Source organism: Capra hircus, chromosome 11, assembly GCF_001704415.2.
Source record: "Capra hircus breed San Clemente chromosome 11, ASM170441v1, whole genome shotgun sequence".
Taxonomy (NCBI): Eukaryota; Metazoa; Chordata; class Mammalia; order Artiodactyla; family Bovidae; genus Capra; species Capra hircus.
The window spans coordinates 103,190,683-103,218,346 of record NC_030818.1 but is presented as its reverse complement, the minus strand read 5'-3'; the positions used below and the strand labels follow the sequence as shown (position 1 = coordinate 103,218,346).

The window sequence follows — 27,664 nt, the reverse complement described above, 5'->3', positions numbered from 1 at the left end:
GGGCCCCTCCTCACCCAGCGTGGTCCCTGCTCAGGGCCCCACCCAGCAAGTGTGGCCTTTTCTGTGCAGTGCCGCAGCTTTGGGATTCAGGATGCAGGACCCTCGCTGGGGAGCCCACCCCCCAAGGTCCCCCTCATAGGTCAAACATGGCAGGCAGGTGGGCAGTTCCGGACTCAGCCCTGGTCAGCAGAAGCCTGACCTTTCTGGGAAACTCCTGCAGTGGGGGTGACTGCTTCACTTTTTCATCCTTGTGGAGAGATGCGTACAGATGGGGAAATTGAGGTACAAGGAAGTAGTCACTTGCTCAAGGCCTGTAGCTGGAGAATGGAGGCACCACTGTGGCTCAGCTGGTAAAGAATCTGCCTGCAATGCAGGAGACCTGGGTTCGATCCCTGGGTCGGGAAGATCCCCTGGAAAGAGATAGGTTACCCACTCCAGTATTCTGGCCTGGAGAATTCCATGGACAGTCCATGGGGTCACAAGGAGCCGGACACAAGTGAGTGACTTTCACTTTTTCACTGGTTAGACAGGGGCTTCCCAGGTGGTGATGTTGGTAAAGAACCCACCTGCCAATGCAGGTGGTCCCGATTCCTGGTCGGGAAGATCCCTTGGAGAAGGGAATGACTTCCCACTCCAGTATTCTGGCCTGGAGCATCCCATGGACAGAGGAGCCTGGCGGGCTAGGGTTAGTCCATGGGGTCGCTGAGAGTCAGACAGGGCTGAGAGACTAACACTTTCACTTTCCTGGGACTCCCAGACACCGCGCTCTCCTGGGCTACCCCAGGAGCCTGGGGCAGAGGGCGTGGTCGCAGAGGGGGGGGCGTGTCTGGAGGACTCTTCCAGGGGCGTGGCTTTGCAGGGGGCGTGGTCACGGCCTCGCTCCTTCCTGGGGCTTGGCCTCTGGAAGGCGTGGCCTCTGGGGGCGTGGCTCTGAGTCGCCCTTCCCTTTCATGGAACTCTGTCCTCAGGCCAGTGGCCCAAGTCTCAGTCTGGGCCTGGGGAGGGCGCCGAGTCTAGGGAGCAGGGTGTGCTAGGCGGGTGATCTCTGCTGTGAGGCCCCGTCTTTGGGCAGAAATGCCCCCAGGACAAATCTTGGTCCGGGTAGTTTCGTTTTCCTGGGGTGCTGCCTGGGCAGGCTCCCTGCCGTGTGTGTGTGTGTGTGTGTGTGTGTGTGTGTGTGTGTGTGTGTGTGTAAGCGTGTGCGTGAGTGCCCAAGGTCAGCCACTGCTTCCTGCCTCTGCCTCTGCCAGGGCCCTTGTGGTTGGGTTTGTTATGATGGTGGGGCTGCTAATGGCAATTGGTGAGGGTGATTTGGGATTACGAAGTAAATCCGTGATAAATGATGTTTATGATGTGATGGCATTTATTAAAGAAAGTGTTTATGTCTGGGATGTGGTGGCTGTTTGTCTCCACACACTGTCTGGACCCCTCATCCTGCCGCCCTGGGTGGCTTTGCTGCCACCAAAATCTTGAGCTTTCTCTGCCCAACAAAGCCAAATAAAAACAGACAGAGCCAGTTTGTTTGGAGGAAAGGGTGGCTTTAATCCTCAGTGGGAGGAGGCGGAGAACACAGCAGGTCTGTGCCTCGAGAACTGTGCCCCACTTCCAGGAGGAACCTGGGGATCGCATAGAGGAGGGCTCACCGTCAGGGGTCGGTGCTACAGAGCAGAGACGGAGGATCCTGTGCTCTTCTTGTTCCTCTTGCGTTGTTTCAGAAACAGTCACAGGCTGGTGTCAGGTAGTCCAGTAGCTGGGTCCTTCGTCTTTCACGTGTAGTACTGTGACCTCCTTCCTGTAAGGCAAAAAGAGACCTCCAAGAGGTGGTCTGCAAAAGAGTGCTGTAAAGGGGAGCACCAGGAACACCTCCTGTGATCAGCATCGAGTTTAAGGATAGTACGGCTTCCCTGGTGGCTCAGACAGGAGAGAATCTGCCTTCCGTACAAGGGACCTGGGTTCGATCCCTGGGTCAGGAAGATCCCCTGGAGAAGGGAATGGCAACTCCCTCCAGTATTTTTGCCTGGGGAATCCCGTGGACAGAGGAGCCTGGTGGGCTACAGTCCGTTGGGTCACAGAGTCGGACATGACTGAGTGACTGACACTAAAGGATAGTCGGTTCAGAATGAGCTCCTGCAGAGTTAGAGGGCGGAGAAGCGACCTCAGTCACAGACTACAGACTAGGACCAGATAAGAACGAGGAGTGATCGTGCCTGCTCACTGCTCTTTTTATCTTCTTTGTTCTCAGGAAAGAAAAGAGAAATTCAGCCTTCTATTTCCCCTTTTCTCGGCAACAGCTTCTTTGATTCCTACCCTGATCCCCGCTCTCACCAGTTTAAAAACAAATTAGTTTCCTCTGGTTCAGGGCAAGTGATTATCGACAGTGCCGCCGCCCCCCGTTTGAGCTCTGGGTGTGCAAGCGATCATCTTGCTACTGACCAGCCTTTACAGAGCGCATGCGGTGCTCGAGGGCCTGCGTTCAGTGTTTTTACAGAGAAAGCCATAGGGAGTACGTTTTATTTCCCCTGAGGGCCAGAGAAATCAGGTCACATGTCCAGGTCATCCTGAGACTCAACTTTGCCCAGGATGCTGGCTAATGGCTGGGGTATGGCCCAGCGCCAGAGTGGCCTGGACCCAAGGATTTTCACCCTGTCCCCTCCGGGAGTGTGTGACCTGGTTTCCTGGCTCTGCCAGGAGCTGCCAGCCCTCCCCTTGGGCTGGCACGCGGAGGGCCCTGGGCACCTGGCTGTATATGTGTTTTCTCTTTAAGATTCTGAGTTGGTTGGTGTTCGAGCCTGGAGGAAAGGACAAGCTCTGGTGAGGGTGCTGCTGGGGCCCCCGCCTGCCCTTCCCAGGTTCCAGAGCAAGGTCCCCTTGAGAGACCAGGCCCCCATCGCAGAATTAGGTACCTTGTGTCTCCGCCTGGACTCTGCTCCGCTCCGTGTGGCATCTTGCGGGTGGGGGGTGGGTGCCGGGGGAGAGATGCCCAGGTGGCAATGGCATTGGGGTGTGGGCGCGGCACCCATTCCCCCAGAGACCTGTCAGATGCCCGCCAAACCCACCAGCTGACAGGGGCTTCGGGGAGTCGCTGTGTTTAAAAAAATCAAAAAGAGGGTTTCTGTCCCTGAGAAGCAAATTTCTGCTCCTGGAAGGCAGGGCACGACCACCAGGATGTCCTGACCTAGAGATGCAGGCCTGCAGCCAGAGTGGCTCCCAGGAGACGTCTGCCCCCCCCCCGCCACACACACACACTCACACACTCACACTCACACACACTCACACTCACACTCACTCACACTCACTCACACTCACACCCACACTCACACTCACACACCCACACCCACACACTCAAACACTCACATACTCATACACACACACTCTCACACTCACACACACAATCACATACTCACACTCACACACACTCACACCCACACCCACCCACACACTCACACTCACACACACACACACTCATACTCACACACTCACACACACTCACACACCCACACCCTCACACACCCACACCCTCACACACCCACACCCTCACACACACTCACACTCACACACTCACACTCACACACCCACACTCACACACACTCACACTCACACACCCACACCCACACACTCAAACACTCATACTCATACACACACACTCACACTCACACACACTCACACACTCTCACACACACACACAATCACATACTCACACTCACACACACTCACACCCACACCCACCCACACACTCACACTCACACACACACCCACACCCACACACTCACACACTCACAGACACACACACACTCACACTCACACCCACACTCGCACACACACACTCACACACCCACACCCACACACTCACACACACTCACACTCACACACACTCGATCACACACACTCACACACACACTCACACTAACACACACACTCACACACTCACATACTCTTACACACACACACACTCACACTCACACACACACTCAAACACACACTCACACTCACACACTCTCACACACACACACTCACACTCTCACACACACACACACTGACACACACACACTCACACACACTCACACACACACTCAGTTTTTGACATGTTCAGAGAGGGTGGCTCTGTGCCAGACTCCTGGGCACAGCCATGAGTCACCCAGACGTGGCATCTGCCCCCAGAGGGCTTCTGCGAGTGGATGTTGAGTACAGAGCTGGGGGGGTGGTCTCGGGGGGAGTGGATGTTGAGGACAGGGCCGGGGGGGTGGTCTCGGGGGCGAGTGAATGTTGAGTAGAGAGCCGGGGGGGTGGTCTCTGGGGGGCTCTGCTCCTCCGGGGGGGTGATCTCGGGGGGAATGGATGTTGAGGACAGAGCCAAGAGGGGGGTGGTCTCTGGGGGGCTCTGCTCCTCCTGGCAACCCCGCGACTGCCTGTCTTTGCAGATCACAGCAAGAAGGTTGGAGCCACCGAGAGCTCCCCTGTCCACCCCCAGACGCCAAGTCCAGCCTCTGTCCACAGTGACCCGCAGATGCCCTCAGCCAACGTGCCCACCCTGGCTTCCCGCGATCCACCTGTGAACGTCCAGGCTGCTATGGCCGTCCTTCGAGACCTCCGCCAGCAAATCCAGGCCGGGCTGGAGCTGGCCCGGGCCCGTCACACGAGCCGAGGGCTGGAGCTGCGTGACCTGGCAGGGAGGAGGCGGCCAGGCCCCTGGAAACCCCAAGACGTCCGGGGCTCCTTCTGGAAGAGCCCTGGGGCCCCGACGGACGGGCTGCCTGCCTCCAAGAAGGCTGGGAGCCTCCCTGCCGCACAGCGCTGGAGCCCTGTGGCTGGGTGGGAGTCCTATCCACATAGGACCTGGGCGGCCCCAGGACGGGACACCTCCTTCCAGAGACGCGTGAGCCCCACTGAAGGGCTGAACTCCTTCCCCCAGCGGCCCTGGAGTGCCTCGGCCAGGCAGGCCTCCTGCCCCCCAAAGACCTGGGCGTTCCAAGGACGAAACCTCTCCTTGCAGAGGCCCGGGAGCCCCCCCGAAAGGTGGGTCCCCTTCCTGCAGCGGTCCTGGAGCGCCTCGGCCGGACAGGCCTGGGGTCCACAGAGGGCCTGGACTGCTTGTGAAGACCCGGCAGCCCCCGCCCCGAGGCCATGGAGCCCTCTGGAAAGGCCGAGCCAACCCACCTGGCGACCCTGGAGCGCCTCCTTCACACAGGGGCCCAGCCCCCTGTATCAGGGCAGGGGTCCCCTGCGGACCCCCTCGGGGGCCAAGCTCGCCTGGCCAAGGCCCAGCCAGGGTGCGCTTTGGAACGCGCCTGAGAAGGAGAATGAGGTGCGGCCACCTCGGCCTTGCCCCCAGCCCCGGGGGGCCCTGGGCCCCCTCCACGGCTCTGAGTCCCTGCGTGAGTTCATGCGCCAGAAGACTGCAGCCTGGTGGCGGCAGGCCCTCAAGGAGAAGGCCTCAGCCATGCACTCGCTGGAGCTCAGAAACCAGAGGCTCCAGGGCGCCCACAGGAAGCAGAGGGAGGCCATGCTGGGCAGAGCCATCCCCGTGGTCTCCCAGACGACCCCTGGCATTGTGACCTTCGTCCCGCACGCGGCACAGTCCAGGGTATGTGGCAGCTCGGACACCCAGCTCCCCTGGTCCATGGGGCTTTGCGGGGACCCCATTGCCTCCGTTTCTGCCCACCCTCCCCCAGGAAGGGACCAGCCTGTGATTCCCGCAGAGGCCGGGGCCAGCTCCAAGGCTGAGACAGGGTCTGGGGCCTTGCGGCTGGGCTGGGGCCTTGCGGCTGGGCTGGGGCTGACAGCATCCTCCTTTGCTTTAGGATCTGGAAGCTGCCGCCGGGCCGGGGGCGCCGGTGCTGCAGTGGAGCAAGGTGACTTCCGGTATGGTGCTGGGGGACCAGGAGGCCCCAGGCAGGTGGGTGTGAGCGGCCGGGGCTGGACTTCCTGGGGGACTGTCCCGGGCAGGGGTTGGCTCGCTCGGTCCAGAGCCGCACAGAGCCTGTGATCAGGGCTGCGTCGGTTTCCACTGAGGTGAGATTGCTGTCACGTAAAGTTAACCTTTATGAGCTGAACTATTCAGGGGCCCTTAGTACATTCACAATATTTTGAAACCAACCACCACCTCTGTCTAGTCCCAGAACATTTCATCACCTGGAAGGAAATGCGGTTTCCGTTCACAGTCGCCCCCCTCACTCCGCCCCTGAGCCCTGAGGCATCCCCAATCGGCTGTCTGTCCTTACGGATTCACCTGTTCCCCATGCACTATATAGGAGGTCCTGGTTGCTTATCCGTTTAAAATACAGCAGCATGTGCATGTCCATCCCGAGCTCCCTAACTATCCCCTCCCCTCATCTTTCCTCCGGGCAACTGTCAGCTCATTCTCTGAGTCTGTGAGTCTCTTTCTGTTTTGTAAGTAAGTTCCTTTGTGTCTTTTTTTTGGATTCCTCATATAAGGGGCGTCAAACGATATTTCTCCTCCTCTGTCTGACTGACTTCACTCAGTGTGACGCTCTCTAGGTCCCTCCACGTGGCTGCAAGTGGCATTACCTCGTTGTTTTATGGCCGTAACATTCCGTGTATATACGCACCACATCCTCCTTATCCAGTCCTCTGTTGCTTCCACGTCTTGGCTGCTGTAAATTGTGCTGCAGTGAACACTGGGTTGCGTGTATCCTTTTGGATCCCTTTTTTTTTTTCCCCAGATAAATGCCCAGGACTAGCATTGCCCAGGACTACCCTATGCCCAGGACATATGGTAGCTCTGTTTTTAGTGTTTTGAGGCACCTCCATGCTGTACTCTGTAGTGGTCGTACCAATTTACATTCCCACCAACAGTGGAGGAGGGTTCCCTTCTCTCCACACCCTCTCCAGCATTTACTGTTGGTGGCTTTTTTGATGCTGGCCATTCTGGCTGGCTGGACTCACCTCTTCTTAGGGCCTCTGTGCCTGACTCCCTCCTCTGAGTGTGTTTTCCACGTTCATCTGTGTTCCAGCCTGCGTCAGGACTTCCTTCCTTTTTATGGCTGAGTAATATTCCACTGGGGCATCTCCCACATTTTGCACACCCATAGTCAGCTCGTTCCCCCCTTTCGGCCGCTCTGACTGAAACATCTGAGCACCTGTTTTCAGCTCTCCTGTGCGCGCACCCAGGAGGAGAGCTGTCCAGTCCCGTGGTACCTCTGTGTCTCACTCTGGCTGCAGCTGCAGCTTTTTACATCCCCACCAGCAGGGCAGGAAAGCCGTCTGTCCCCGTCCTTGCCCACACCTCCCCGTGCTCCCTCCTTGTGGTCATGTTCTCTCGGCTTTCACTGCAGTGTCCCTTCCTTTCTCGGGGGCAGCTGTACAGGTGGCGCCTCCCCGGGCAGCATCTTGAAGTGCAGGGTGGGAGACCTCCCGCCGCCTTTCTGGGCGACTGAGCGTCCAGGCTCCCCGGAGGCTGCCCTTCCCAGTGCTCGTCCCCACGGCGAAGAGCTGTGGGCAGGGCCCTGGGAGCTTCCGGCCAGGGCCAGCCACTTCCTGGCCACCTGCCTGGTGATGAGGGGAGGGCAGTGTGACAAGGAGCTCACAGCCGGGTTCCGGCAACGTCATCCACTTGTGGCCGGCGGGGAGGAGCGGACCCAGAGGGGCTGAGGACAGGGGTCCCCGCAAGGCCCCGCCCCACCAGGAGCTGCCTGCCCTGCGCTTGATCTGAACCTGCATCCTGGGTGCACCTTTGGCAGCCAGGGTTCTGGGAGGGGGCTTTGGGCTGGACCCCTTGGAGCTCAGCACCCACCCCTCTCTGCAGCCGCTCACCTCAGTGGATTGGACACCCTCCCCGGCCCCCTGGCTCCTGGAAGTTCCTCTCTCTGGCTCCTTTTTGCTTCATTCGTCTTAAAAGTGCACGTCCCTGGGCCACATCCCCAGACTCGGGGGCTGCAGGGCAGCCCAGGGTCTGCACCTCTTTTTATCTTCTCAGGGTTGGTGTCTGGTCACACCCAGGCGAGGACACAGGCCCAAAGTGAGCGTGCACACACTGAACGCCCGTGTCGCCTGCTGCCCCACGGGCAGCCCCCCATCGGAGAGGCTGCAGGGGTCCTCGCTGTGCAGCTCCTCCGGCTGGACATGACGCTGGGGGACGTCCATCTCCATGGGCGGGGCAGCTCTAGGTCCTTCATCTTGCTTCACTGTGTCCTTTTTTTTCACTTACAAACATTTCACTTAAAATGCACATAACATCCCCTTCATGGATCACAGCCTCGTCATGGTGAAGAGGCTTGCCAACCTCAGTGAAGCTATGGGCCGTGCCGTGCAGAGGCACCCGGATAGACAGGTCATACTGAAGAGATCTGACTAAACGTGGTCCACTGGAGAAGGCAATGGCAAGCCACTTCAGTGTCCTTGCCTCGAGAACACCATGGACAGTATGAAAAGGCAAAAAGATAGGACACCAGAAGATGATCTCCCCTGGGTCAGAAGGTATCCAGTGTGCTACTGGGAAAAGGCAGAGGGCAATTACTAACAGCTCCACAAAGAATGAAGTGGCTGGGCCGAAGCAGAGACAACGCTCAGCTGTGGATGTGTCTGGTTGGTGAAAGTAAAAAGTCTGATGCTGTAAAGAACAATATTGCATAGGAATCTGGAATGTTAGGTCCATGAATCGAGGTAAGTTGGACATGGTCAAGCAGGAGATGGCAAGAGTGAGTATCAAAATCTTAGGCATCAGTGAACTAAAATGGACAGGAATGGGAGAATTTAATTCAGATAACCGTTATGTCTACTACTGTGGGCAAGAGTCTCCTAGGAGAACTGGAGTAGCCCTCACAGTCAACAAGAGGGTCTGAAATGCAGTACTTGGAGGCAACCTCAGGAACAACAGAAAGATCTCGGTTCGTTTCCAAGGCAAACCATTCGACGTCACAGTAATCCAAGTCTATGCCCCAACCACTGATATCGAAGCTGAAGTTGACTAGTTCTATGAAGACCTACAAGACCTTCTAGAACTAACACTATAAAACGATGTCCTTTTCATCAAAGGAGATTGGAATGCAAAAGTAGGCAGTCGAGAAGGCTGTGTTTTCATTCTGCTGATGGGGTCTTTTGACACACACGTGTTTTTAACTCTGAAGTAGCCCAAGTGGCCGCTTGTTGTTTTGTTACCAGTGCTTCTGGGGTCATATCTAGGAAATCACTGCCAACCAGTCTCCTTCCTTCTAATAGGTGCGCGCGGTCCGTCGTGATCACCACAGTCACAAACGGACGCAGTGAAGAGACACCGGGCCTGGCCCGGAAGCTGCTTCCACGTGCACTCCTGTACACGCGTGTCTCCCACGCGCATGGAAACGATCGCCGCCCCTCAGGCTGATCCCTGTCCCTTCTCTCCCTGCAGCTTCTGCCTGTGTTTGAACAGAGCCTTGAACCCCACCAAGACTCTGGAGGTGGGAGGCTCCCAAGATGGCTGGGAGGGCGCGCCCCTGCTGATGCCAGCCAGCTCCTCCCTGGGGCCCCTGAAGTTCCAGGACCTGAGTATGCACTGCCGGAGCCCGGGGCTCTGCATCTACCTGGACCCTGAGGAGTCGGAGCGCCTGGGCATGCCGGGCCCCCTGCACTTCCGATACAAGCAGGCCCGGCTGCAGGCCCTGGAGACCATGGCCAACATCCTGAAGCAGCGGATCGACGTCCTGACGGACAAGCTGCGCCGCTCCGAGGCAATGGACGCGCTGGTGGGGCCTGGCCCGGGGCCGCTGCCCTCTGGCTCCAGCACGCCGGCCTGCCCCAGAGCCCTGGTGCCCAACGTGGGCCAAGGGGCGCCCTGGGACTGGGCAGAGCTGCGGGCCAGGCCACTTCTCTCCACCCCTGGCTTCCCGGACACGGAGACGGTGCACTGGAGCCCTGGCTGGGAGCGGCTGCAGAGTGCGAGCCCCAGGGCCCGCCACGCCAGCGAGCCCATAGGTAGGGTTACCCCAGGCCCCGCTGGCAGCCAGGGGCCCCACTTTCTCCTTGCCCCTGGGTCTCTTCCCCTTGAGGGGGGATGATGACTAGACCCCGGCCATTGTCCCTCTGTGCCTGCTGTCACCGCCTTGCCTCTACTGGGGCAGGGGTGGGCCCCGGTCCTAGGTTGACGTCCCGCCCCCTCCCCGCCCCACCTCCAACTCCGCAGAGGGGCTAGAGCGCAGGACCCCTGTGCCTCCTGCCGTGGGGATGCGGGGGGACGCAGGGGGACCACCTCACTCCCTGCAAAGCGGCAGCCCCTCCCCACCCTGCCAGCCTGTAGGAAGTGAAGTCCTGGTGCTCCTCTCTCGAAAGGTTTCATGGACAATGGACGCTCCGAGCTGGACGGGAGGCTGGCAAGAAACGTGGCTTCTTTCCAGGCCCTCAGCCCCTTCGCAGGGAGGTAAGGCTGGGCGCTGCCCTTGAACGACCTCATGCCTCTGGGGTGGGCGCAGCCGGGCCAGCGGGGCACACAGCTCCTGGCCTGTCCTGGGGAGAGGTGGGCCTTGGACGCCTCTGGCTGGGCTGTGAGCAGTGGGCCACCTGGGGCCCCAGTCGCCAAGGCGTCCACAGGTGGCTGGCAGGCTGGTCGTGTCCGGGGTGTGGAGGCAGGGGCCCTCCTTCTAGGTCTCTCACCAGTGTCAGATCCTCAGGGCCGCCTGCCCACAAGCCCCTGAACAGGCCTGTCTCCAGCCCTGACCTTCTCTGGGGCCACTTCACACAGGTCCCTTTTCATCAGTGGTTATGGACGGATGACCAGCCTGGGGCAGGGGCACCAGGGGCCCTCAGCAGCCCTGCTCTCCTCCCAGCCAGCCCCGCCTGGGCCTGCGAGGCTGCCTTAGCAGTCACCGTCCCGGGGATGCTCTTCTGGGCCCAGCCTCACACCAGGCCCCCTGGCCGTGCAGCTGCACCCACCCCTGCCCTCTCTGTCTCCCAGCTCATCGCCCCCCCAGCAGCCAATGTCGCTGCTCAGTGCCCTCAGCCCTGGGGCCCTTGTCAGCCCCTGGACTTCACTGAGCAGCTGTGGCCCCATCTCCTCCTGTAAGGACTGCCCGCTCCCACCCCAAGAACCGTTACTTCAGCCCCACTGCCTCGCGGCTCCTGCAGGCGTGAGTCCCTGTCCAGCCCTCCTCCCCGGCCAGCAGTGCCCTCCTGGCCCCCAGCCCCATGGGCGCCTTCCCAGTGCTGCCCCAGGAGGGTCTCAGACACCCCGGCCCTGCCCCCTCTGTCCTGGGGCAGCCATCCCCTCCCCCGCCCTGCCAGGCAGCCCCTCGCAGGATGCCCCCTCACCTCACGCGGCCACAGGTCCTCTGTGACTTCAGGCTCCAGAGCTCAGAGCCAAGGGGGAGAGGGGGTTCCAGAGGGGGTCAGGCCAGTGGCGGGGGGTGTTCCCAGGGGGCCGCCCAGAGACACTGGGAGGGGATCCTCACCACGTACTTTGCCAGGTGTGTCCTGGGCTCGGTGCCCAGGTTGGGGCCTTGGGGGGCCGCCTGGGGGGTGCAGTGCTCATGAACAGAGAGGACAGTGGAGGGTGGAGACTGTGGCCGTGGTCAGAGAGCCAGGAACCCAAGTGGGGTGGGGGAGGCCCTTGCACAGGTGGGGGAGTGGTCAGCGCAGATCCCAGGCCTGTGCTGAAAGCACACCCCACCCCCAGCCTGAGTCCTCCCTAGGAGGTGGGGGTTGCCTGTAGCACCCCATTCCCCCAGCGCTGCCTCTCCCCCCTCCCCTTCCCTCCCCTCCCCTCCCCTCCCCAGCCCTCCCCTCCCCTCCCCTCCCCTTCCCTCCCCTCCCCGGCCCAGCCTCAGTCAAGTTCTGACTCTGTGTGTGCGCTTAGTCGTGTCCGACTCTTTGCGACCCCATGGGCTGTAGCCCGCCAGGCTCCTCTGTCCATGGGATTCTCCAGGCAAGAATACTGGAGTGGGTTGCCATGTCCTCCAGGGGGGTCTTCCTGACCCAGAGATGGAATCCAGGTCTCCTAACAGGCGAGTTTAATTACCACTAGCGCCACCTGGGAAGCTGGAATGGAATTGTTGCCACCAGCAGGGGTCAGCATTGGGCCAGACTTGGCCGCCTTCAGCCCCTGCCCTTCCCTCCTGCTCCCGGTCTAGACCTTGAGAAGGGGAGGGGGGATGGGAGGCTCCAAGGTGGACATCTGTACGTCCCCGCTGCTGGATGGCCAGCAAGGTCCTGTGGGCTCATCCAAGGTCTCAGAGCCGGGGAGCCTGGGCATGTGGGCCCCCTCCCCCAAGCCATAGAGCCTTCCCACCAGGCACATGGAGTGACCCTCCCCGCCCCTCCCGCAGCCTGCCCGGGCACAGAGAGACCGCAGAGGTGGAAGTCGTTCAGAGCCATGCCCTGGACGGCCCAGCGCCCTTGGAGCCCAGGACCGGGGCGTCCTCGAAGGCCCCTGGCCCGGCCCTGCCTTCTAAACTAGCCACTCACCGCTCCCGGGGGTTGCTTTGCGGCCATGCCTCTGGGCACCTCCCTCAGTGCCCTGTGAGTCCTAGGCTGCAGGGCACAGCTCTGCTCCCCAGGGCCTGGCCCATCCTGCCTCTCAGGCCAGCTCCTGAGTCGGGGCGGGTCTCCTCCACCAGGTGCTTTCCTTGCTGGGACCGCGGTGCTCAGTAGCCGGGTGGGGACGGAGCTTGCTACCAGCATTGGATGGTGGGGACATTAGGGCTTCCCGCCCAGCTCCCCCACCCCCGACGGAGCTGGGGCCCCCGATGCCCAGTCCACCCCCAGCCCGTCTAGAAGGAAGGACGGGAGAGAGTGTGGCCCCGCTGTGTGCCCGCCGTGGCCCCGCAGGCCTCCCTGAACCTCGGGGAGTGCTTCCAGCACCCTGAGGGCTGTATGCTCATCCCTATTTTGCAGATGGGGAAGCTGAGGCTGGTGGAGGAGAAGTGACCCGCTTAGGGGGAGGACAAACCGAGGTTCAGACCCAGGGCTCGGACTGCAGACTCATGGTTTTTCCACTACGCCCCCTCCCTGGCCAGTGGTTCTCAAATTGTTCCTTGGGAACTTGTTAGAAAATGCAGTGTCTTCCCTCCTGTCCCGGCCCTCCTGAGTCTGATATGCTGGGGGTGGGCCCCGTGATCAGGCGATTCTGGTGAGAGCCACTGCCCTAGAAAAAACTCGAGACCTGCGGTCAGCAAGCCACCGCCCCCAGGACCCACCAACAGTCTTTGTAAATAAAGTTTTATTGGCGCACAGCCACACTCATCATGCTTACACAGCAAGCGTGGCTGCTTTCCTGCCACAAAGGCAGAGCTGAGTGGTTTCCGTGGAGACAGAGACCCGGGGGCCCACAGAGCCTCAACACGGACGGTCTGTCTCTGCGGGAAATTCTGCAACACGTGGTCTAGATAATGGAGGGCGACTGGCTTGGGGACTGATGGCCTCAGAGGACGCGGCTCCTTCCTGCCCTTTGCTGATCCCAGGTGGGGGTTACTGTGCCCCTCAGGTTCTGGGTTGGGAAGAAGGGAGCGAGAGAGTCTAGAAAAGACCCTGCAGCGACCTTGCCCCCCGTGCCTCCATGCCAACGCATTCCTGGAGCAGCCCCGGTCGCCACTGCCTCTAGGAACCCTCCTCCCCTGACCGTCAGAGCCCGCGGTCAGGACTCCCGCCCCAGCACCCCTGGGGCCATCCCGGGATCAGCCCCTGGGCCAGCCCCTCACCTTCAAAGCATCTCTTGTCTCAGTCCCAGGCTGCTGCCCTTTGTGGAACAGTCTTCTTACGCCATTTCCCCTGCGGGGTCAGGGGCTAAGCATGGCAGATGCTCAGCAAACACCTGTGACTGTGGGTCTGGCGGGGCTGGAGGCCGCGTCTCCATGGCCCGCAGGTGTGGCCGTGTCTTCAGTCACTCGAGGGGGTCCTGGGTGGGGGTGCTGGGTTGCAGGAGGGAGGGGCACATACCCTGATGAGACGTGAAGGGAGGCGGGCTGTCAGCACCGCTCGTCCAAGCCCAGCACACGCGTCTGGCCCGCAGGCCCCTAACCTGGGGAAGCTGCCGCCCACCTGTGCTCAGCAGCTCTCCTGCCCAACCTGGGCTGCCGCCCTCTCAGGAGGGGCCCAAGGCCACGTCTCTTCCCGTGGGCAGACGTGCCAGGCAGCTCGCCCCGATGGAGGGCAGGTCTCTGGCTCCAACCAGACCAGTTCGACCCCAGCCTTCCTGGTTGCCTGGCCAGCTGAGGTCCCTCTCCGACCAGGGCGGCAGTGCAGGGCACAAGAAGACGGTGATGGAGTTAGAGCTTGGCCGTGGGCCCCGCTCCCCCGTGGGCCTGGTGGACAGTGCCCCCAGCCGATGGCCGAGGGGGCGGAGATGAAGGACGTGCCCGTCATGAAGCAGATGGAGGTCTGTGCCCGTCACCCCAGAGCAGGCACTTTGAGCGAGCAGACCGAGGACAGGCGAGGGCTTTCAGGCAAAGGACATTCTGACGTGGGCCCCAGCCCTGGACAGTGGCCGTGGACGCCAGGCGCTCCTGCCGGGAGCTGGTCCCCCTGCAGGAATGAGCACTGAGCCCCAAGTCGCTGCTCACAGATCAGGCCCAGCTGAGCCAGGGCATCCTCCGGTCCCAGGCCCAGCCCCTCTTTGGGCCTTGGGTCTCCCTGGGTGCCGGGCCTGCAGGAGCCCAGCCTCCTGGCCCTCCCCCGGCCCCCCCCCCCCCGGCTGTCTCCTGTCTCGAGGGTGTTCGCTGCTCACACAGGTGTTTGTGTGTCTCCAGCTCACTCGGGGTGCCGGCCACGCCGGACCCCTACAGCGGCTCCCGGCGGCTGGAAGAGACACACTCGGCCAGAGGGGCAGGCTTGGTCACGCCCTGGACCCTCCGGAGCTGTGGTAAGGGCGCACCTGTGGATAGGCCCTGGGCTGGCTGGTCGGGTGGCCAGGGAGGTCCTCTGGGGACCCCCTCCACTGCCTGACGCTCGGTGAGGCTCTGGGTGTAGAGAGGTCCTTTCTTGCCTGGAGCGTACCCACGCGTCGGTATTAAAGCTTTTTGGAGGCTTTCGGGGCCCGGCCACGCCTCTGTCCTGACTTGACCCTTGCCCTCCCGAGGGCTGAAAGCTTGCTTCAACCACAGCTCTGCCGCCGGGGCCCAGCCCTCTGCCTTCTCTTCTGCTACCAGAGGGTTTTTGTTTCTGGTTATAGCTGGGACTTGCCCAGAACCCTGGAGCTGGTGCTTAGCTGGGGCCTGGGGGTGGGGCGCCCGCCGAGTACCCTTCTGGGTTCAGGCCTTTGTCCTGGCAGCGTGCAGAGTAGGGCATGAGCTGGCCTGCGGGATGCTCTGCCCAGTGGGTGCTCAGGGAGGGGCTCAGCTGGAGGGCTCTGGCCTGGGGCTGGGGATCAAGCGCTGTTCTGAGAGGTCTGGGATGCGCATCCGTTTTATCCTCATTTTTCAGTTGGTTTTCTCCCAAATAAGAATAAGATGTGCTCACATCTGTAGGAGAATTGGGCTCTTGTAGGTGCATTCAGAGTGAACCCCGACCCCTGCCCCGCTCAGGAGCAGCCCCAAATAAAATCTGCACCACCTCATGGGCCTGGGCAGAGTTGCTCGTCTCACAAGGAGGGCAGTGAGGCCTGTGGGGTCTGGTGGCCTGTGGAAGGCCTGGGGGGTCAGTTAGCAGTCCCCAGACCCCCCTGGTGCCTGGGGGAGAGGCGGGCAGGAGGAATTTCAGCCTTGCGCTCTGGTGTCCCACTGTCCTGGGTTCAGAGCTGCCACCAGGCAACAGGGGGTGTGGGGGACCCTCGTGGATGAGCAGCTTCCCAAGAGGTTGCCTGCAGCGGTGCCCCCAAGAGACACCTACCCCTCCCTGGAAGACAGAGGGCCCCTCAGGCCAGGCTGGGCAAGAGGTGGGGAACAAAGCCCTCTGCGGACCACGGGTGGGCACGTGTGAGCGTGTAGATATGTGTGTGTGTGTACGGGGGTCCCGGGCCCTCTGAGAAGGAGGGCTCTGTGTCATTCCATCCTGCAGTCAACCTCCCCCCACCACCCTAAGGTCCGGGAGACCCTCCCGGCTCGGGGAGGGGGCTGCCCGGGAGCCCGCTAGTCTCTTGGCTCATTCTCCCTCTGCTCGCTCAGCACCAGCTCACTGAGGATCTTCCAAGCCTGGCATGGACCGGGCACCAGGCCCTGCCCTCAAGCAGCCTGCCTTTTAGGAGGTGGTGAGCAATCAAAAGATGCCCCGGTGACCACCTGCAGCTGGGCAACCAACGCCCAGGGGGAGAGTCTGCCCGGAAGTGGGTGGACGCTTCCAGCACCAGTTTCCAGGAAGTGAGGCCCAGGGAGGGGCATGAGCTGCCCAGGTGCCCAGGATGGGCTGGGACCAGGACTTGGGCTCAGATACCAGCTCTCTGTCCACCCCTCTCCGTCGTCTTGGCCGAGCAGGAACTGGGAGGCGGGTGGGGCACCTCTGACTCGGGCAGCCCTGGCCCCTCGGGACCGTCAGCTGTTCCCGATCTGTGAAGCGCGGTCACACTGGGACTCAGGGGCCAAGACGGAAAGCAGGTGGGCCGGGCAACAGCAGGGCCCTTGGCCTCCACTCCTGCAGGTCTGCAACGGCAGCCCACTCCATCCTCTCGGGCTGCACAGCCCACGTGTGCCCTGTGCTTGTGTCTGCCCGCGCAGGGCGGGCCATGCCCGGGGTGGTGGCAGGGAGGTGGTACAGTGTCTCTGGGGACGGGCAGACCCACCCGGATCCCGCAGGGAGGGCAGACAAGGGCATCCTCCTGTCAACATCCCAAAGGGAAGGGCCATCCGCTGCTGGTGGACAGGACGACATGCCTGGACGCTGGACCACACTTCAGGGACCACACGTCAGGGATGGGGGCAGTGTGAGCTTTCCCACGAGTCACCCCTTGAGTGGGTAGCCTGGATGGGGGGCCAGGGGAGGGCAAAGGAAAACAGGTCAGCAGCTCCTTTGTGCTGAGTTACCTCTTCCCCAGGGGTGCCTCTCGGCAGGCAAGGGGCTGGGCCATAGACCTCCGGAGGAAGGAGGGGCCTGGAGCAAGGGTGCCTGGCTGCAGCCCACCAGGGGGCCCCTGCTCCCCCACTGTGCCCCTCAAGTAGCAGAGCCGAGGCAGAGTGCTCCTCCCCAGCGCCCCCCCTCCCACAAAGACGGCCTCCTGGAGCCTCTGAGGTCTGTGTGGGCAGAGCTGTGGGCCAGGCCCCCATCCGCCACTCGGCTGAACCCCAGCAGGCCAGGTGCCAGGCCAAGTGCCGGGTCTTCCAGAAAAACCCGCTCCTTTCCCAGCTCTGCCTGCAGGCCGCCTCGCTGGGAGGCCAGGAGCCAAGCAGGATCTCGGGAGCCCGCCACCAAGGAGCGAGCACAGCCCAGAGTGCGGGCGCTGGGCACTCCCACCAGACGCCTCCTCCAGGAAGTCTCCCGGATGACACCTGGGCTGGGTCAGGTGCTCTGCTCGCCCGTCTCAGCATGCTTGGTGGGAGTGAAACTCGCGTGTGTGCCTCTGTCTCTGTGGGCCACGAGAACCTGAGGGTCTGGCTCTCCTTGCAGCCCCGGCTCCTGCCCGGCCAGGTGCTTGGGGAATATTTGCTGAGTGCATGAATGACTTCCTAAAGGCCCTGAGGCCCCCTGGGCCTGTCTGTGTCACACACAGCAGCTCACTGGTGTCACCCTGCCTCCGGGCAGGTCCCAAGCTCACGCTCCTGTTCACAGAAGAGCAAGCCAGTGCTCAGAGAGGCATGACCCCCACCGCCTGACAGTGAACGGCAGAGCGGGGACTGGGGCCCAGCCTTTCCCACTGGCAGCAGCACCGGCCCAACAGAACTTTCTGCAGTGACAGAGATGTTCTAAATTCTGGGCCATCTGATGTGGTGCCCACCAGCCACGGGTGGCTGTGGGGGCCTCTGGGACGTGGCCAGTGCTACTGAAGAGTGAAGTTTTACATTTTTGTTTCCTCTGAGTTTAAAAGTGAACAGCAAGGGCGGCTTGCCATCAGACGGCGAGGCTCCGGCCCTCAGACACGGCAGCCTCTCCCCTGGGCGGGGCCCCATTGGTTTTGTTTTGGTTTGAGGCCGTGGGCCCCCAGCCGCAGCGAGGTCAGGGAGAGCTCACCTGGTCCTCATCACCCCTGTCACCGTTGGCAACAGTAACAGTCGCCACATATGTGTTTAATCGTCCTGTTGGAGCCACAAGGCCACCAGGCGCTCTGGGGTGGCAGGTCGTGCTGGATTCTTGAGGCCCCTCCCCTATGGTCATCAGGAGTTGGGAAGCGAGGCCGGCACCATCCTCTGCTCAGCAGGGTCAGCTGCTCGGGGGCCCGGGCCGCATCCATCTCAGGGAACACTTGCTTTCTCCCGGATCACAGCTCAGAGCTTGGGGACCCACAGCCCGGGGTCTCCCTGGTGACCTGTCAGGGGTGCTGGCCTGGCCAGGGATAACCATGAAAGGTCTGCACCTCTTGGAGCAGCGGCTCTGGGGGCCTTGGCTCTCTGAAGCTTCCAGGCCCCTGGCAGAGGATCTGCAGGAACTCAGTGGAGGACCGGGGCACCTTCTTTCCAGGCCACAAGCAAAAGCAAGGGAGGAGTGGCCCCTTCTCCAGGGAACTGCCAGGCAGCTGGGAGCATGGGGGAGCATGCCAGGCGTCCCCCAAGTGCCGCGCACGTCGGCTGGCTGGAGCGCCCGCCCCTCCCCTGGGCTCCGTGCTGCCGTGTCCTCAGCGCCGTGGAAGCGCCCGGGAGCCGTCCGGCTGCCGTTCACAGCTCTTTGGCCTCTCTAACGTGGGACGCTGAGCTGCTCTGGGAAGCAGGGTGGCATCCTCCTCTCTGCACACTCACCAAGGACGACCCAGGAGCTCGTCCAAGAGCCACTAGGAGGGCTTGCCGGCCACAGACCTGAGGCCTCTCCCGGGTGGGGAGCCCCCGTCCTCTGTGACCCCCTCTGCCAGCTCTCATGGGGGTCTTGCTGAGAAGATGGAGGGTGGGGATGGAGGAAGCGATGCTCGCCACCCCCACCTCTGACAACAGTCACCCCCTGCCACCCCAGGCAGCCTCCAAAGGGCCAGGCCGGGTCGCTGGGGCCCCCACCGGAAACCAGAAGCCCTTGGCCACCTGGGGAGCCTGAGGTTTCCGAGCCTGCACTCTGGACAGTCCCAGGGAGGTCGCAGGGCTGTGCCCCTCGGCCTGGGTCACCACACACTCACGGGGCTGCGACCCTTATTAGGGCAGCCACTAGGTGTCAGAGCATCTTACCACGGGGTGTCCCCGCGGAGGCGCTCACGGACTAGCGCTTCTTCCAGGGCACCCGGCGGGTGAGTGATGAGCCGAGGCCTGTCTGGCAGCGAAGCCTGTGTTCTTGGCCCCAGCCACGTGTTTGCAGCCTGGGGTCCTTGCTCCCAGGGGAGGGTGGCCGAGGGTCAGGCAGGGAGAGCCCCCCGCCAAGGGGGGGACAGGGTACAGTAAGGCAGCAACCTGTCTCCTTGCCCCGCAGGCTGGGGGCCCCGCCCACCCTCCCTGGACGTGCAGGGAAGGGGTCCTCTCCCAGCGCGTGTCCTGCAGGCCCAGGCCGGGTGAGGGGAAGCCGCCCAGCCACGGCTTCTTGTGGTTTCTGCAGGCCCGCTGTCCGACGTCCGGCAGAAGTCGCTGAGCTTCCTGGAGTCCCTGAAGGTGTGTCACCTTTAGGCCGCTTCTGTTTGGGGGTCCATCGGGAGCAGCTTTCACCCCCTGAGGCTGAGTGGCAGGGGCCCCAGAGTTGAGAGGGAGGGAGGGGAGCCTGGAGCAGGAAGGAAGCCCAGGGCCCTGGCTGGGCCGAGGCAGGGAGGCTGCGGGCTGGGGAGCAGGGTGGTAGGCTGGATGGGGTGGTTCTCCCAGGGGGACGCTCTGTAAGAGTCCAGTCCTTGGAGGTGACACTGCCTGCCCTCTGAGGCGGGGGCCTTGCCAGGGAGCGGGGGTAGCAGGCGGGGGCAGCAGGCGGGGGCCCCAGGGAGTCCTGAGGCTGCTCCTCTCCTCCCTGCAGCCGGACTGGCGGGAACAGGGGCAGGCGCTGGCCCTCCTTCGGCAGCAGGGGGAGCTGGAGGTCTGGGAGACGCAGAAGGCCCTGGGGGAGCTGCTGTCCAGACCCAGGCTGGAGGTCAGCCAGCTGGCTTGCCCCCTGCGGCCCAGCCCAGCCTGAGAAAGGCTGGTGGGAAGCGTGGGTCAGGTCAGCCCGGGGAAGGGGGGCCGTGGGTCCCGCCCAGACCCAGGGCCTCCGAGTGCAGCTGCCCTCAGAGTAGGCCTTGGCTCCTCCCTGGGACCCCGCCTGGTCCACCCTCCACAACACCCACCTCCTTCCTGCCCTCGAAGCGGCTGAGGGAGGAGCACTCGACCCAGGCCAGGCCAGGGGCGGCCTTGGAGCCGGAGCAGCCGCAGGTGCGTGTGGATCTGGAGCCGAGGACCTCTCAGATTGCCGCGGCAGCCAGACCCAGGTGTGGGCCCCCTCCCAGCGCACGAGGGGGCTGGGTGGGGGTCTCGGGCCGCGTAGGTCACAGTCTGCAGCGCTCTCTCCCCTGGCAGCTCATACCCACTCCCGGGCCGAGACGTGGCCGCACCCTCCCCGAGTCCCCAGGACGGAAAGAAGAGTTGGGCAGATGGGTCAGCTCACGCAGGTGAGTGATCTCAGAACCAACCCCACAGCTACCCGGACAGCACAGCTCGTGCCCCGCGTGGGCCCTGAGGGGGCAGCAGGGTCAGGTGCCCAACAGAGGGGCCGGGGATGGGGTGACCTGCCCACGGCCTTACCGGGCAGGCGGAACTGGGGTTTGAAAGTGTTCCAGTAGTCATGCATGGATGTGAGAGCTGGACTCTAAAGACAGCTGAGCGCCGAAGAATTGATGCTTTGGAACTGTGGTGTTGGAGAAGACTCTTCAGAGTCCCTTGGACTGCAAGGAGATCCAACCAGTCCATCCGAAAGGAGATCAGTCCTGAATATTCGTTGGAAGGACTGATGCTGAAGCTCCAATCCTTTGGCCATCTGATGCGAAGAACCGACTCATTGGAAAAGACCCTGATGCTGGGAAAGGTTGAAGGCGGGAGGAGAAGGGGATGACAGAGGATGAGATGGTTGGATGCCATCGCCAACTCAATGGACATGAGTTTGAGTAAACTCCGGGAGTTGGTGACGGGCAGGGAGGCCTGGTGTGCTGCAGTCCATGGCGTCGCAAAGGGTCGGACACGACTGAGGACTCAGCTGAACTGACTGATGCCACAACGTACCATCAGGCATCACTGCCTCCTGCTTGTTAGGGCACGCAGGGAGCCAGTGAGCCAGTTAGTAGACACACCACCCCCACCCACCCAAACTGGGGGGCAGTGAGCCTGGACTACAACAAGAAAGCTTTCGATTAGATGCCTAGCAAAACAAGCCGACAGCACAGGGCATGGCTAAGTAAGGAGGCATGGTGGGCGGGTCATCCAGCCCTGTCTGTCCTGCTTCGGGTAGACCTTCAGGGTGAGCACCACCCTCCCGCTGAAATCCTGAATACAGCCCATCTCTGTCCCTTGGGGAACAGGGAAGCCCACACTCTTCCCAGGTCTGCCAATACGCCCACCTCCGTCCCTCTGAGCGGGCATTCCTTGAGGCCTCTCTGGTGCTGGCCCCGTGCATATCCAGTTGGATACTGGATCCTGTGTTGGCAAACAGAGTTCCCTGTGTGCAGGCTGCAGGGGCAGCCCGGCACAACCTCTGGGAGTTTGAGCCGTGGCTGGGCTGGCGGCGGCAGACTGAGCGCGCTCCCTGGTGGCATGTGATGGACTTGTTTGCTCCTGTGATGGACTTGCGGTTTAATTTCCTCATTGTCAGTTCAGTCCAGTTCAGTCGCTCAGTCGTGTCTGACTCTTTGCGACCCCATGAATCGCAGCACGCCAGGCCTCCCTGTCCATCACCAACTCCTGGAGTTCACTCAGACTCATGTCCATCGAGTCAGTGATGCCATCCAACCATCTCATCGTCCCCTTCTCCTCCCACCTTCAATCTTCCCCAGCATCAGGGTCTTTTCAAATGAGTCAGCTTTTAGCATTAGGTGGCCAAAGGATTGGAGCTTCAGCTTCATCATCAGTCCTTCCAATGAACACCTAGGACTGATTTCCTTTCGGATGGACTGGTTGGATCTCCTTGCAGTTCAAGGGACTCTGAAGAGTCTTCTCCAACACCACAGTTCCAAAGCATCGATTCTTCGGCGCTCAGCTTTCGTTATAGTCCAACTCTCACATCCATACATGAGCACCGGAAAAACCATAGCTTTGACTAGATGGACCTGAGCCCAAATATGTAGAGATGTGGGTCTATCTTGGTGGATGTTCTATGAGCTCTTGAAAAGAAACCCTGGTGTTGAGAACATCACCGTTTAGGGGTACCGCGTGCCCTTGGTGGACCCACCCCTTTAAAACTCTGCCCTCACAGGACAGCCCTCTGTCCCCAGTGGCCCACGCTGCTCCGCGGCCTGCTGTGTCTGGTCCAGCTACTCCTGCTTCCCACAGCTAGCATCAGACAGTCCGGCTGGTCTGTCCTCTCCATCCCCCCACTTGTAACAAATGTGTGTTTTCGTATTTCAAGTGTGTTTCTTGGAGGCAGCCTGTAGGTGGATCTTGCTCCTTTGTCTTATTATATAATCCAGCAATCTCTGCCTTTCACCTGGAGTGCTTAGCTGTTTCCATTGAACAGAATTATCATTATTGTTAGAGTTTTTAAAGATTTTTTTGTTAATGTGGGTCATTTTTTAAAGTCTTTATTGAATTTGTTGCAATTTTGTTTTTGGAGTTTTGGTCACAAAGGCATGTGGGATCCCCAACCAGGGATTGAAACTGCACCCCCTGCATTGGAAGGAAAAGTCTGTTTTTGTTGTTTTGTTTCTTTATCTTTTTCATTTAGATTTTTTTTTTTTTGAAGGCAAAATCTTAACCACTGGACCGCCAGGGAAGTCCCAATGTTGCTAGGTTTTGAATCTATCATCCTGCTATTTTCTTTTGTCTCAACTGGCCTTTTTTTCCTTTCTTTTTCTGCCTTCTTTTGGATCAAACAAGTATTTTTTTTAATCATTTGATTTTCTCTCTGTTGTTGGCTGCTGAGCTGTAATTGGCTTCAGTGGTTGATCTAGGACTTACAATGGTACCTGTGGTGTACCTTCACGTGACATTCCACTGGCTCACCCAGAATAGGAGGCCCTTACAGCCCTCCATTTCTTTTTTTCTGGACTTTAGGCTACGGTAGTCATGCAATTTACTTTATAACTCCACAGTACATTTTTTTAAACATTCAAGAAACTTTTAAAATTTATATATTTATGCATCTACACATAATACACATGTAAGTATACCCATACGTGTATATGTGCGTGTATGTACACATCAGTTCAGCTCACTCGCTCAGTCGTGTCCAACTCTTTGTGACTCCATGGACTGCAGCACGCCAGGCCTCCCTGTCCATCACCTACTCCTGGAGCTTGGTGAAACTCATGTCCATTGAGTCGGTGATGCCATCCAACCATCTCATCCTCTGACGTCCCCTTCTCCTCCTGCCTTCAATCTTTCCCAGTATCCGGGTCTTTTCCAGTGAGTTGGTTCTGCACATCAGGTGGCCAAAGGATTGGAGTTTCAGCTTCAGCATCAGTCCTTTCAATGAAAATTCAGGACTAATTTCTGTATTTTCTTCTCTGATTACATTTATTCTTTGATTAAAGTCTTTTTTAGGTAAAGGCAGGTCAAGGACACGACTGGGATTGGGGTGTGTGGGGGGAAGAACCATACAGTCGTGCTCCGTTTCACAGCCTCTTGAAGATTTGGCTGGGGCTGTGTGTCTGGGTGAGGAGGGTTGTGCTGTGGTGGTGGTGGTGGTGGTAGATTAAGTTGCCCAGACACCCTAGCTCGGTGAAAACTTCCTGTAAAAAAGGCCCCTGGAACCTTACATGACCAGCCATGCCTGTCTTTTGTCCTCAGAGCCTGTGCAGGAAGGGAGACCCGCCCAGCCCCCCTCCCAGCTGCCCCCAGCCAGGCTCTGGGAGGAGCCCAGGTTCCAGGTACAGAACCCCAGGGAAGGGGCTCACAACTGGGCCCCAGGGGAGGCACTGGCAGGAGGTAGGGGACCCAGCTCTCCATCCCTGGGGACATCAGGTGTTGAGACCCACCCCTCCTACAGCCTGCACCCCGGGGGGTACTCCGCTGCCGGTCCTGTGCGAAGGGAGGCTCTCCCTGCCATGGGTGCCACCCACCCTTCCAGCTTATATCCGCTCAAGCCCCTTCCGCACGGCTGGGGTGGCAGGTGACATCGGTTTGGGGCAGGGCCGGCTGCACGTGTCAGGGAGGGGGGCCCAGTCTTTCCTAACCCATCCAGAGCACAAACAGGTGGCCGGCTTGAGTGCAGGGCCATGACAAGGACCCCACCCTGCCTTCTTCGGGAGCCACCAGTTGGGAGGAGGATAGTAACGTGTCCCGGGGAAGAGGGGCACGACATGGAGAACAATGGGGCGGCCAGTCCCGGAAGGCTCCCTGGAGGCGGCGGCCTCCTCCCAGGGGAGTTGGGTGCTGCTCCCACTCGGAGACGCTCAGTGGTGGTGACACGGCCCGGGTCGGCCTGCCCCACCACAGAGGAGCCGGACGAGGCCCCGGAGCGCGGCGCCGGTACCCTTCAGCCGCTTCACGATCCAGATGCTGGAGCAGAGCCTGCGGGAAGAGGACCTGCGCGCGCGGCACCAGGCCGCGCTGCTGCGCCTGCGCGAGAAGGCGCTGGAGGAGAAGAGGCGCGCCGAGCTGGCCTGGCTGGAGCATCAGCGAAGGTGAGCGCATGCGCGCCGCGCCGGCCCCGCCCCGCCCCCACTCGGTGCCCCCACTCGGTGCCCCCACTCGGTGCCCCCACTCGATGCCCCCAGGGTAAAGTGCTGCTACCTCAGGTCGTGGGCGTTTGGAGAAAGTTTGATGCGACCAAAAGGTGAATACAGTGGCGTTGAAACCTCCCCTAGGCCCACATCTGCGAGACCATCTCTGCCCATTTTCCAGGCTGTCTTGGCAGGTCTTGTTCAGGGAGATACACACGTAGCTATTTCAACAGCATTTGGAAGGCTGGTGGTTTTCCAGACAGTAGTCCATCCTAAAGGAAATCAGTCCAGAATATTCACTGGGAGGACTGATGCTGAAGCTGAAACGCCAATCCTTTGGCCACCTGATGCGAAGAACCGATTCATTGGAAAAGACCCTAATGCTGGGAATGATTGAAGGTGGGAGGACAAGGGGGCAACAAAGGATGAGATGGTTGGATGGCATCACCGACTCCATGAACATGAGTTTGAGCGAACTCTGGTAGTTGGTGATGGACAGGGAGGCCTGGCGTGCTGCAGTCCATGGGGTCGCAAAGAGTCGGACATGGCTGAGCGACTGAACTGAACTGAACTGACACGCTGTTGTAACTTGAGTTTTCGTTTAAAAGTCAAGAAACCCTCTCCCTGTCCCTGCATGAGCGCTACAACACCCAGCGCAGAGACAACAGCCCCCTTAGCCAGCCCCTCTAACTGGACTTCTGGGGTGTCTCCAACTCTGTGTCCTGAGTCATGAACATCCCAGAGATGAATTCCTTAAGGTAAATTTGTGGAAGTGGAATTCATGTCAACAAGGACGCATTTTTTACAGCTGCTTGTTATTCCCATATTGGTCTCCGAATAGCTCATCCCAGTTAAGATCACTGGCAGCTTACAGTCATGTGGGGGTCTTCTCTTCCATGATGACTCCCACCTCCCCAGCAGGGCCCTCTGGCTGGGCTGGGGTGCCAGCACGGGAAATGTGCTGTCCTCCCGTCCTCTCTCCAGGCCCAAAGGTGGTCATGAGGGGATGGGGAGAGTGACAGTCTAGACTGGAGCCACTGGACCCCTCAGGGCTCCCCCGCCTGTCCACGCACGGCCATCTCCTCCCGATGGCCCTGCCGTGAGAACCGGGCATGCCAGGTCCACCTGGATGGCTCGGGCTGGCCAGGACTGCAGTTTTCCACACCCACGGGCAGGCCCCAAGGTCAGCAGTCAGACCAGTCAATCCATCTCCTCTGCCAGGTATCTGAACAGGACTGGCAGCTACGCAGCACTGCTGGCCTTGGCAGAGAAGCAGCACCAGGCCCTCAGCCACCTTGAGCGGGAGCTGGTAAGGGCGGGCTCCTGGCGGGCGACCCCGAGGGGCTCCTGCTGCTCTCCGGGGGCTGGGAACACGAGCACCTCCACCACAGAACTCCTGGGTGCTTGGCATCCTCCAGCACTGCTCAGGGCCGCGTGGGGAGCGTTCGGAGCTGGTGGGGGCAGCGCGGTGCTCTGACCCCTGCAGCCTCCGTACAGTGGCCGGGCCGCTCCGAGCCTCATTAGGGGAGAACGGCAGCCGTGCGTGTTTCGGTGGGGTTGTTGGAGGGCTTGGCCCAGCTAGCACTGACCTTTGACCTCAGAGGGGACTGGCAGCTCCTCTGAGCGCAGTTTCCTCATCTGGGGCAGGGGCCGCTGCGCTGGCGTCCTTTCGTTTCGGTCTCCAGACACCCCTGTGTGGGGTGGGAGCTGGATGAAGAAACTGAGGCCGGGGCTGGCGCTGGTCTCTCCCGGAGTCCCTCAGCTGCGAAGGGAGGGGTGGTGGTGGACTTGTCCTCCATCCTAGAGGACCTGCGCGGACCAGGGAGGTGGGGTGGCGGGTGTGGGGCTTCCCAGGCGGACGGGGCAGCGGGAGGAGCCCAGGAGACCGTGAGGAAGGGATGGAAGGGTTCCAGTTATCAAATGAGGCGGGGACCCTGGGGTCCCTTGTTGTGGGTGGAGACATTGGGGGACTCTGGGTCGGGGCCCTGCCGAACCTTAGTTTCCTCCTCTGACCTGGACAGGCTATCGCCTGCCCTGGCGGGGCACGGTCCCAGCAAGGTGATGATTCTGCCAAAGGGTGGCCATCAGAGGTATAGCAGGAGCCAGGGGACAGTCAGGGATAGAGCCCGGGACCTGGCGGGAGGGAGGGCGGGGGGGGCGCTGGCAGGGGCACAGCCGGCTTGTGCCAGCCTTACTTGGAGGTGCCCAAGGAATGAGCACCCCAACTTCCCTCCTGCCTCCCACCAGAGCCCGCTGATGGCCAAACCCAAGCGGCGGGGGAGGCCAAAGTGCGGGGTTGGGGGGACCTCCTGACTGAGCAGGATGAGAAGGGCACAGACATCTGCAGGGGCCAGGGGCCCCCAGTGCCAGAGCCGCCCCTCCCCGTCCCCGGGTGCCGACGTGTGCTCCTCTGGTTCAGAGGGGCATCCGGTACCTGCGGACCCTTCACCTGTCCTCTCACCGAGAGAGAAAGCTGCTCCTGCAGCAGCAGCAGGACATCGTCTCCGTGCAGAGGTCCGCGGCCCTCCTGCAGCAGGAGCTTCAGGACCGGACGTGGCTGCCTCAGGTGGGCATTCTCACCCGGCCTGGGGGCTTGGCTCGTGGCCAGAAGTGCTGCTCACTGGCCGCTTCCTGGGCACGTGCAAGTCCTCTGTAAAACACCTGTGACCCAGGATGGGAAGGGATTTGGAAGGGTCGGGCAGGAGGGGCAGCAGCTGTTGCGGGGCCACGGGGGCTTTCCTGGCCTGGGCTGCCTGGCTGGGCCCGGAGGAGGAGCCAGACTCCCCGCGGCTGGGAAGTGCTCTGGCCTGGAGGTCGGGGAGCTTAGTGAGCACGGTTGGGGCAGTGTGGAGGGGGCTGGCGGGCCAGTGGGGGCAAGACAGGAAGGAGGGAGATACCTGGGCCCCTTGAGAGGCCGGCCCCTCG

At 61.0% G+C, this 27,664-nt stretch overlaps 1 protein-coding gene across 6 annotated transcripts in view; it reads left to right on the top strand.

Moving 5' to 3' along the window:
* The window catches only part of CCDC187 (coiled-coil domain containing 187), a 45,610-nt gene that overhangs the window by 6,379 nt on the left and 11,567 nt on the right, over positions 1–27,664 (top strand). For 4 of the 6 annotated variants that reach the window (XM_018056090.1, XM_018056089.1, XM_018056088.1 and 1 more), the window contains 11 exons: positions 4,419–5,581; positions 5,799–5,893; positions 9,344–9,906; positions 10,261–10,348; positions 19,510–19,562; positions 19,912–20,359; positions 20,448–20,539; positions 23,865–23,944; positions 24,513–24,700; positions 25,961–26,048; positions 27,159–27,305. In XM_018056090.1, coding sequence (XP_017911579.1) covers positions 4,419–5,581; positions 5,799–5,893; positions 9,344–9,906; positions 10,261–10,348; positions 19,510–19,562; positions 19,912–20,359; positions 20,448–20,539; positions 23,865–23,944; positions 24,513–24,700; positions 25,961–26,048; positions 27,159–27,305 — 3,005 coding nt within the window. Of the gene's footprint in view, positions 1–4,418; positions 5,582–5,798; positions 5,894–9,343; positions 9,907–10,260; positions 10,349–14,666; positions 14,780–19,509; positions 19,563–19,911; positions 20,360–20,447; positions 20,540–23,864; positions 23,945–24,512; positions 24,701–25,960; positions 26,049–27,158; positions 27,306–27,664 lie in introns of all 6 variants that reach the window. The other 2 variants (XM_018056091.1, XM_018056092.1) reach the window with 2 other exon arrangements.